Genomic DNA, 11,089 nt, shown 5'->3' on the forward strand with positions numbered 1-11,089 from the left:
AATCTAGCGATAGGACGTTTCTTCTTATCTACTCTTTCTTCGTACATCCAGCTACGTTCAGTTCTCTTCATTTTAATCTATAAGCAATAATATTTAATTTCAACAAAAAAACAAGGTTATCTCATCCTCTATTTTATGCTAATTTCAAGATTTCAATTGGGTCCTTATCACTCCAACCTAAACCCATCATTGTACGTTTCAAGTCACTAGCAAACACACATTTGTGATTTATTAATGAGAAAAAAAAAATCAAAGAATTCCCTTAGTTCTCCAAATACACAATGTGGAATAGATACATATTCCACATATGTATTCAGAGAACATTGGAGAAAATTGCAACAAAATTCTTTTCTCATTAATAAAATCACAACTATGTGTTTACAACCTAAGTGACTTGAAACGTACAAAAACAGTCCCAAAATGGGGACTATTCAAGAATTGCTCCTAATGAGGAATTCTTGAATGGGTACTAGGTCATTATATATTAAACAAGTTGTCAAAATTATAAGGCAAATTTATACAATCCCCTAATCAAATGACATTACTAATTTCACAAATTTATACATCATGCTCATTCTAACTTAATTTCGTCAATTATAAGCCAAATTTATACAATCCTAACATTATACTACCTTCATAAAACTATACTACCTTCAACAATACCACTTCAATATTGCTAAAACTAAGTTACTACCTTCAATAATACTAATATTATCAAGATAACCTTCAATTACATCCGCTAATCAAATGACATTACTAATTTAACAAAAACCCCAATTTCTAACCCTAACTCAAATTAATTAACAAAAATGCTAATTAAATTACAACTACATACATTAATAAGCATCACTAATGTATAAATTACAGCTAGATACTAAATAAGCATCACAACTTAAACAAAATATGAAGGATTGAAGTAATTAAATCAATTTGAGTCGAAAACAAACCTTTATTAAAAAGAAAAACAGTGAAGGAAGGGTCGGTAGTGATGTGGTGTGTGGATGGTGGCGGCAAGTGGTGGGGCATCCGGTGGTCGTGGTAGTTGATGGTGTCGTCGGGTCGTCGGGTTCTTGTAGTTTTTTTTTTTTTTTTGGTTGTTAAGATTAATGAATGGGGGTGACGGGTGAAGAAATGAGCATTAAAAACATATCAGGGGATTGGCGACGGTTTCTGGTCGCCAAATTGGCGACGGGTAATGGTCGCTAACTTTGGCGACTGTTTTCGGTCGCCAAAATGGATAATATGTCGTCGCCCGTGGATTTCCTACAAATTTACTGATAAAGAGCTACAGTCGCCAAATTGGCGACACCAAATTGGCGACTGTTTTCCGTCACCCGATTTTTTTTCCTGTCGCCAAATTGGCGACTGTAGCTTCTCCGTCGCCTTTGTCTTGTTTTCTTGTAGTGAATGACTACAAATGCGTGGCCACGATCGGAAGTAATCTGTGAGATATTTTTCCGGTCAGGTAGTCACACTCCCGATTGAGAAAACCACTCGCGATATGTTCATTTGCAAGTGCGGCCTGAAAGACACCTTGCATTGAGTGGGAGATTAAACGGACAAGAGAATTAGTAGCGCACACTTTGTCTTGGGAGATTGTTGGAGTTAGTGTCCTCCACAATAGTGCGTTTACATAATAAATCTCATTAAAGGAATATCATCTGGTATTTAATTATTTGATCCTCGTCAGTTGATTAATGTAAATCGATAACGGTTGGCTGACTAGAGTTTGACATTATTGTCGTGAGACGGCGGTGATCAACTGACCCCTTTCGGTCACACCTAAAGGAACGAACCCCAATTGACAACTAATTAATTGTATGAGATACAATTTATTTAGTCCCTTGATTTGTAGACTAAAAGTTTAGTCGATTATTTTAGAGAGATTTCGAGTTGCGAACTCGAGGCACGACAGTTTTTATTTAATTATGCGATAATTGAATAATAAATTATGGGAGACGGGTTTTAGTTAATTAATTGTTAATTCACTTAAATTGTACTAATTGATTAATGTGATTAATATTAGTACATGAATAATATGTGTAGCGGTACACGTATATTTACGGAGTGATTTGGACGAAATTAATTGGAAGCATTTAAACATGAAATGATGTTTAAATAAAATTTACACATATTTGTGCGACAAATGTAAGAACAAAAATGGACCCGTAAATGGGACATTGGACCGTGTAAATGAAGTTAGTGGATGATCACAATCATTTCACTTTTACTTGTTTTTCTTCCATAAGTGTCATATGATCATTGTGCATGTCATAATGTTTTTAGACAAAAATTGAAACAAGTCCACTCCTACACACTACCCCTCCCACCCGGTTTTCCTCCTCTATTAAGACCAATTTTTGTTCATTTTTGCAAGCTAGCTCATTCATGTGTTTTGCATGTGAACAAAAACTACGTCTCTCTCTAAAATAATTATCATCCTTTACTAAGTTGTTAGTAAACTAAAATGAATAATTACTAAGAGTGTTAGTAATATTTACATATTATCAAGGGAATAATTCTAACTAGTTACTAGTAAATACTTGTTAGATTAATTGGGTTGAGTTCTTGGGTGCACATTGTTAGGAGATCTTCTCTTTGAAGATTTGTTAGGAGGATCATCCTTTTGTTATAAGCTGAAGAACAATCAAGGTAGGAGATCTTGATTGTGCCCATATTGCCATAAAAATCTATGTAAGGAAATTGTTTTTCCTTAACTTTCTTTTTATGCTTTTATATTTGCATGCATGTTACATAGATCACCAAAATGATAAATTATGAGATAATTTAATTTTATTAGAGTCTAATATGGATCTATGATCTTTCAAATATAGGGCTTGGGTCCACCCATAACGAATATATAATGACTTGAAAACAAGAGCTGCTGTGAAACCTGGTGGAGAAAAGGCGCAACAGAGAAATGGGCTGGGGAAAGGGCGCAACATCTGCTTCGTTTTCTCCCGAGCTCGTCCGTGCCTGAGTAAAACAGAACTCAGCGCGAGTTTTGTTTTATTTTAAACAAAACCTTTCTTCTTCTTCTTCTTCCTCTCGACAAACACCAAAAACCCAACCAAACTTCACACGAATTTGATCAGAAATCTCCATAAATCATGACTAATCTAGGTATGTATCTCGTCTTTGCTTTAGATTGTACTTATAGCTTAAATTGAAAAAGAAATTAGGGTTTTGATGCCCAAAATAGTCAAAGTTTTGGGGGTTCCGTTCCAAATGAATTTGTGCCTTGAAATTGACACTAGAAATGCGTAATTGAACATGCTAGGAGCATAACCATGTATTCATTTTGATGAAATGAGATCAAAATAAGACGATCTTTGCTAAACCGCTTCCAAGGGCTCGAAAATGACCTTAAATTTGTCGATTTTTGATGAAATTTGATGTTTTGGAATCCTTGGATAATGGGTAAACTTCCTACCAAGTCAAAATTTTGATTCGTGACAGGTCTTTTGGGACACTTTTTGCATTGGTTTAGGCTTCTAGTAGCGGAAAGTTGAAGAATTTTCGGCTTGTGACCATGACTAAGACTTTTTTAGCTATATAGGAATGTAATTTTATCACTTTTGTCGACTTGCTTGATGGTAGGGCTTGAGAAATGGCTTAAAACCGCCTCTAAATGCTTTGATTTTGCTTTTTTACAGAAGACATTCCATCCACATCTGGGCGAGACACTATGGAGGTGGATGTTGATCCCCTCATGGCTATGGTGATTCACGATGAGGAAATGGAGATGAAGGAAGATGCGGTCCGGAGGATCAATGTGAGGAGGACAGGGCACCAACTTGTTCTTGCGCCTCAGTGGGCAGATAATTAGGATGGCTGGCATCTCATTTGGGCAGCGGAGAGTCACTTGTCGTATCGTGCGGCAAGGAGCATGGTAAACTTTGATCTTGTGTCACGTCATGCTAAATCTTTTTATACTACCTGCTTTACTTAGCTAAGAAGCTAATAAAACTTTAAAAATGCAGAAGGACGGGAACATGAGGTCATTTTCCGGGTACACGACCATAATGGAGGCCTAGGGGAAGCTATCGGAGGAGGAGAAAGCGATCATTGAGCGTGGGGCCTTCAGATCCTTAGTGAGGGGCTGGTGAGAGATCAAGGGGAAGAAGATTCGGGTAGCTGATTCGATCTTTCCAAAATCGCTTTTGGGACACGACCTCGACTTTCCATATGCCTTTCGGAGAAATCGGGGTCACTTTGGAGGACTACAACATGATCTCCGGCTTGCCTTGCGGAGAGGAACCGATAGTGTGGCCGACGATGGCCATGAGAGCAAATTCAGCTGAGGCTAGTGGGTTGATAGGCTGGAACCTGGCCAAGGCTGCGGCTAGGGTACTCGGCCTAGTTCCGAGTTCTTACGTCAAGGAATACTTTGATGGTAAGACTCCGTCGAGGGTGTAGATGACTGCAGGTGGTGGGATGGTGCCTCCTCCACCGTACAGAACTGAGCAGCGAGCCCGACTGTGGCTCTGGTGGTTTCTATCTTCGATTTTCTTCGGAGACAAGGGGGAGAAGCTGTCGACGATGCTTCTTCCTTTCCTTACTGACTTGAGTAGCCTAGGTCTTTTGGACTTGGTTACTCCTAGTTTTGCGGTCGTCATACAGTACGTAAAGGCCATGGTTCGTCCCGAGCTGATGGAGAGGGGACTTCTCCTGCTATGTCGGTCCAGGTCTCATTTTGGAGGTATGAGCCTTCCTTTAATTTTCGTTTGATTCTTAGAAATTATAGAAATTCTTGTTAATGAAAGATCATTTAGAAGCATAAAACAAAAGGCTGCTTTGAATTGAATTAGGAATGGGAGAGATCATTCTTAAGTGAAATGGGAATTTTGATTTGAATTGAATTGAAATTGGAATTTTGACTTGAATTTGAATAAATTTTTGATTTGAACTTGAAATGAATTTGGATTTTTTTTTTTAGTTGAATTTTGAATTGATTTGAATTTTTTTTTGATTTGAATTGAAAATTGAATTCGGAATTGATTTGGGAATTTTTGATTTGAATTTTAACTTGATTTGAACTTGAAAATTGAATTTGGAATTTTGAATTGAATTTGAATTTTAAATCGAATTGCAAATTAAATTTGGAATTTTGAATCGAATTTGAATTTTTGATTTGGATTGGAAATTGATCTTGAAATTTAGAACTGAATTTGAATTGAAATATCGAATAGAAATAGAAACGATGGATCGTTTTGATTTGATATATCATTTTGATTTGATTTGAAATAGGAGCTAATGAATTGAAATTTTGAATTTGAACAAAAGATTATTGTAATCATTTCTGCTTTCAGGCATATGTATACTCGTAGTTCGTCGTCTTCGCTCCCAAGAGGGACGCGGATGTAGCGAGAGAGTATCCGTAGTTAGAGATTGGATCATGTGCCGGAAGAAGAGCCAGCGGCGTTCTTACGACACTTGTTGGAGGGGTGTCAACGCTGTGCAGCTTGACGGTGTAAGCATTTTCTCCTTGCTTTCGATTTTTACTTGCTTTTCTTTGATATAATAGTGATCATAGGAGTGACCCCTAGTATACTTTTCAGTGGGTCCCGAGTCCTTGGGAGGACTCGGAGTTTGTGCGAAGGAGCCTAACATACTGGCTGATCGTGGTAAGTATACATTCTTCTTAACTATGTGAAATGACGTATTCAAATATAGCTTGGAAATGATAATGATAAATTTAACTTGGTAGGAGATTGAGGTCGCGGGCATCGAGCCACCAACTTTTACTGAGACACTTGAGTACCCTGAGCCGGCTAGTACGACGGTGCTGATGGAGATTCCGTTTTTTACTGAGGCGATGACATAGGTTAGACTCGACGAGTGGCAGCACGTCGTGAGGAGGGTAAGCCCCCAATTTAGACTGTGTTTTTTCCTTTTTGAAACAATCTTGTAAGAACATGGTTTTAATCCTGATTTTATTAATGAAACACAAGTGGCACCGTCGAGGCATGCGGAGCAATGGAGGATGGACAACCGGCTGTGAGCTACGGCTCTGGAGGCTCTTTCGGGTGGCCTGAGTCGGGAGGTATGAACCTCCATTTCTTTTCTCTTTGATATGCATGAACATTTGAATTACATTCGGAGTGCTTGCATCTATCAGCTTTCTTTTCCTTTCGGAGGGAGCGTGAGTTGGACGAGTCTCATGAGGAGACGGCCCGCATGTCGAGGAAGTTGGAGGTTTGAGATGTCGTCATTGCCATTCTTGAGGCATGGTGGCAAAGTTGATGGGTCGTCTAGCTGACTGTCTTAGCTAGACTTGTATTTTTGTACATTTTATTCTGCTTTCGGACATGAGCTCAAATTTTGTTGTACATATGAATGTTTTATTGTATATATATCATGGTCTGCAAGTCATTTTCTGCTGCTGGGTGTGAAACATGTTGGTAGCTGCAAGTTAGCTTGGAAACAAGTTTGGCATTTTGACGGTTTACGGCGTCATGCTGCCGAAATTCACATAGAAAAACCAAACATAACACATATAGCATAAAAACTGGCCTTAAATAGCACAAAATGCAACTTGATCAAGTCGATATATATATATATATATATATATATATATATATATATATATATATATATATATATATATATATATATATATATATATAGAGAGAGAGAGAGAGAGAGAGAGAGAGAGGCGGGATCTCGGGAGTTGGGGTCTTATGGTGAGTTGTGAGTTGGGGAAATCAAGGGCTGAGATTAAAAGAAATCAAGGGCTGAGATTAAATGATAAATTAGGAAAAAAAAAGGAAAAATCGAAAAATACAAAAGCGCTGAAACATGAAAATAGAAACTTCATTCAAACGACATTCTCTTTCTCTCTACATCTCTCTACAAATCAGAAACAGAGAAACACAAAAATCAGAACGCTGCCTATAGAAATCTCATAAAAAACCTAATAAGATTACACAAAATCGTTGATTTTTAGCTGCAATCGAATTACAGGTAATGTAAATTCGTTGATTTTTAGTGTATTCAATCGTATTTTCGAAATTAATGTAAAATTCGTGAAATTCGTTGATTTTAATTGAATTAAATACTTGATTTTACTTTTTTTCGTATATAAAAGATGGACAACGATATTAACAACAATTGTAGCGAAGAAAACAACTCGACAAGAAATATGGATACAGTAATATCGTTATTGATTCTTATCTCTTTATCCGCCGTTGTTTATAAATCAATTATTGATTTCTATGTGTTTCTCAAATTTATTATTCGATATTATTGTCTTTCTCGGCTTGTATTCGAGTAGAAAAAGAGAACTGTTATTCTGATATTAATGTACTATTATTGTAACAGTACAGTAACATGATTATATTATTGGATTGTTATTATGATATTATTGTAATATTATTATGTTATTATTGTGCAGTAACATGAAAATATATGGCTTGCAAAAGAGTAGCATAAAAAATACAGTATTATCTGTATGTAATAAAGTAGAATCTAATAACTGTTATTCTGATATTAATGTACTATTATTGTAACAGTACAGTAACATGATTATATTACTGGACTATTATTGTGATATTGTTATAATATTATTGTGCTATTATTGTGCAGTAGCATGAAAATATATCGCTTGCAAAAGAGTAGCATAAAAAATACAGTATTATCTGTATGTAATAAAGTAGAATCAGAGTACTTTTATTCTAATATTATTGTACTATTATTGTAAAAGTAGAGAAACATGATGATATTATTGTACTGTTATTCTGATATTATGATACCATTGTTGTGATATTATTGTGCATCAACATGAAAATATACGGCTGATAAGAGAGTAGCATAAAAAAAACACATTTAGTGTTATTGTGATGTTATTGATTGTCGTCTGTTTCCCAAATTCTTTGTTATCATATTTATTATTGTCACATTACTGCAATGTTGATCTCTCCCCCAGCCTACTGTTATTGTGATGTTATTGTCATTTTCTTGTCCACTGACTGTACTCATTATAACAATTTACTATCCCAGATCTTTCTACTGTCTTTATTGTTGAAGACAATGCAGTCTTAACTATTGAGGATTCTTCCAATAACAATATATTCACCAGCCCAACCTGTTCAGACGAACAAAACGATGAGTTTGTTCCAAATCTTCATTACAGCAGTACACCCGGGGGTACTGAGCAGTGGGTAAGGATTGTTGAGAGTTATTTTACGCCTAAACGTGGCATGTTCTTTCTTACCTTGGACGATGCAGTACAGTTCTACAACATATATGCATTGGCTTGCGGATTTGATGTGAGAAGGTACACAAATGTGAAGTATAAGGGGGCGTCGTCAAAATCACCGTCCAGAATGCAGACGTAGGTATAAGGATATGAAAAGAAAACTGCGACTTGAAGCAACAAATCACGAAGCTGGTAATTTGATTACAGCAGAGAACAAAGAGCGAATAATTAGACAGCCAAAGAAGCATGCTCTGACAAGGTGTGGCTGCAAGGCGCACATGAGTTTGTGAACCTGTGAAAAAACCGACGACAGACCGGCTGGATATATTGTGGACGTCTTTGTAGACGTTCACAATCACTCTCTTTACTCACAAAAACAGAGTTCCAAAAGCTCTCAAGGGACGTCCATGACTACATTAAGAGGACCATTATTGATCATACTAAGCTCAACATAGGTCCAACATTGAGCTTCAGAATTCTCAAGGAATACTCAAATGGTTATCAGAATATCGGTGCCTCTTTGCTAGACTTCAAAAACATCAAACGAAATATCAAGTGTTGCATTGGGGATAAGGATGCTAAAATGTTCATTGGGCATTTCAAAATGCTGGCTAAAACAAACGGGTTCTATTTTGCTTATGATCAGGATGAGAACAAATGCTTGACGAAGGTTATTTGGGCTGATAAGGAAGGGATAAACAACTACAAGTTATATGGAGACACGATCTCGTTTGACCCTACTTATGGGACAAACAAATATTTCATGGCGTTTACACCCTTCACCGGAGTAGACCACAACAAGAAGACGATAACTTTTGCAGCTGGGTTACTTGACTTCAAGAGTCAGGATTCATTTGAGTGTATTTTTAAAAAATTCCTTGAAGCAATGGGGCAGCAGCAACCTTAGTGTGTAATTACAGACCAGTGCCCTGGAATTAAAAAGGCATGCCCAAATGTCTTCAAGTATTCTGTGCACAAGTACTGCATGTGGCATATCATGCAGAAAATGCCTGAGAAGGTGGGAAGGGCAATCTGCAATGACACGGAATTTATGATCGACATAAATGCCGTTGTTTGGGATGTCGACCTCGAACCAGAAGAATTTGAACAAAACTGGAAAACTGTTATTGAAGCCCATGGTATGCAAAGCAACCAGTGGTTGAAGTATGTATTTGCAATAAGACAAAAGTGGACACCGGCTAACTTTCGGGATCTGGCTCTAGGTTGTTTGCTGCGGACAACCCAGAGATCCGAAAGTTCAAACAGCTATTTCAAGCGGTTTGAAAGCCACTTTGGAACCCTCGTCGAGTTCTAGATGAGGTACAATTCCGCAATCGAACAACAAAGGCATTCACAAAGGAGGTTGGACACTGCCAACGAGCATAGTATGCTCGAGAAAGTAGGGCCGATGAAGGTAGAGATGCATGACTCACTTGTCTACACACATCCTATATTTGCAGACTTTCAGAACGAAGTCAAACATGCGATATGCAGCATGGGGGTCGGGGATTTATCAACAGTAGGGACAATGGAGTACCATGACGTTCGTGATGGACAGAAGCACGGAGACTTCCGAGTGGAATTTAACACCAAAACTAACGAGAGCAAATGTGCATGTAAGCTGTTTGAGAGGCATGACATTGTCTGTCGGCATATACTGTGGGTGTGGAATGGTAGGCAGGTATACAGGATACCTGAGCCTTATGTCCTTGCTCGATGGGCAAAAAAATCCTACAGGCCAATTGTCCGTGATGAAAATGGAAAGGTGATAGAAGACATTGATGAAGCTGACATTAAGAAAGCCGAGATGTTAAAGGTTTGGTCTGAGATTTATGCAACTGTCGGCGTGATGGACAGTTATGCTACGGTTAAACAGATGAAGCAACTGCAGAAACCCTGACACAGTTCAGGGAGAACATCACATGACCAATTGAATCGAAAACTAAAAACCAGGAAATCGAGGCTCTTCTTGGCATCAAAGCTTCAAATGATATTGACCTTCGACCGCCAAACAAGGCCAAGAATAAGTGTAGTGGTAAAAGATTGAGGCCGTCGAAAGAAAAGGCCAAGAGCAAGCCACAAAAGAGGAAGCGAAGATGCGGTAACTGCAAGAAGTGGGTGAACCACAACAGTAGAACTTGTAATCTTCCATTTGCTAAAAGTCCCCCTTCTGATGACGATGATGAAGAAGAATCAGAAACTGAAGAGGTATTAATCAGAACTATTACTCTCCTATTATTCTAATGTTATCCTCTTATTCTACTGTTATTCCCCTATTATTTCGGTGTTACTCTGCTATTCTGCTGCTGTTGTGTTATTTTACTGCTATTCTGCTATTAATGTGTTGTTATTTTTGAATAGAAAATGGATATTCTTCGTGGAAATGGATAGTGTCTGCAATATCAGCAGAGTAGCTGCTAAATTTGCTCTAATTGTTATTCTACTGCTATTAATGTTATTCTACTGCTATTCTGCTATTAATGTAGCTGCTAAATACTAAGCAAACATTGTAGGAATATGAATCAGATGCATGAACTAACAATGACAGAAGAGACGCAAAAGACAGCGGCTACGATGAAGACCTCGCATAAAAATGTCACAGACTTTTACTATTTGTCATTGTTTGAATTACATTTTATCCTAAAATGTTTCTTCTAGATAATAAAGTGAGACCTACATTATATGAGAATTAATACTAGTTACTTTAATTTTTTTTGTTAATATTATCTGACTGTTTTTCCACAAACCACCCACAAAATAAAACTGCATTTACACACTACAATAATAGTTGAATAATAACAGATTAGTAATATTTATAAAAAGCAGTTCCACGTTTCAGTTTTTATTAAAAACAGTTACCTAACCTAATCTAATATAATTACAGGAAAA

At 37.3% G+C, this 11,089-nt stretch overlaps 1 protein-coding gene across 1 annotated transcript; it reads left to right on the plus strand.

Moving 5' to 3' along the window:
* The first annotated feature begins 9,515 nt into the window (after positions 1-9,515).
* On the plus strand, positions 9,516-10,713 carry LOC141640978 (protein FAR1-RELATED SEQUENCE 12-like). The gene is made up of 3 exons (XM_074449655.1): positions 9,516-10,067; positions 10,154-10,408; positions 10,687-10,713. The coding sequence occupies exons 1-3, from the start codon at positions 9,516-9,518 to the stop codon at positions 10,711-10,713; spliced, it is 834 nt and encodes a 277-aa protein (XP_074305756.1).
* Positions 10,714-11,089: the final 376 nt, after the last annotated feature.

The sequence above is a fragment of the Silene latifolia genome, chromosome 2 (assembly GCF_048544455.1).
Source record: "Silene latifolia isolate original U9 population chromosome 2, ASM4854445v1, whole genome shotgun sequence".
NCBI lineage: Eukaryota > Viridiplantae > Streptophyta > Magnoliopsida > Caryophyllales > Caryophyllaceae > Silene > Silene latifolia.

Bases quoted from the DNA above. Each gene is read 5' to 3' on its own strand.
- LOC141640978 (XM_074449655.1), top strand. From the start codon at position 9,516: ATGAGGTACAATTCCGCAATCGAACAACAAAGGCATTCACAAAGGAGG. The intron at 10,068-10,153 runs GTTAAACAGATG...ACTAAAAACCAG, and splicing joins TGATGGACAGTTATGCTACG to GAAATCGAGGCTCTTCTTGG. The intron at 10,409-10,686 runs GTATTAATCAGA...CTATTAATGTAG, and splicing joins AAGAATCAGAAACTGAAGAG to CTGCTAAATACTAAGCAAAC.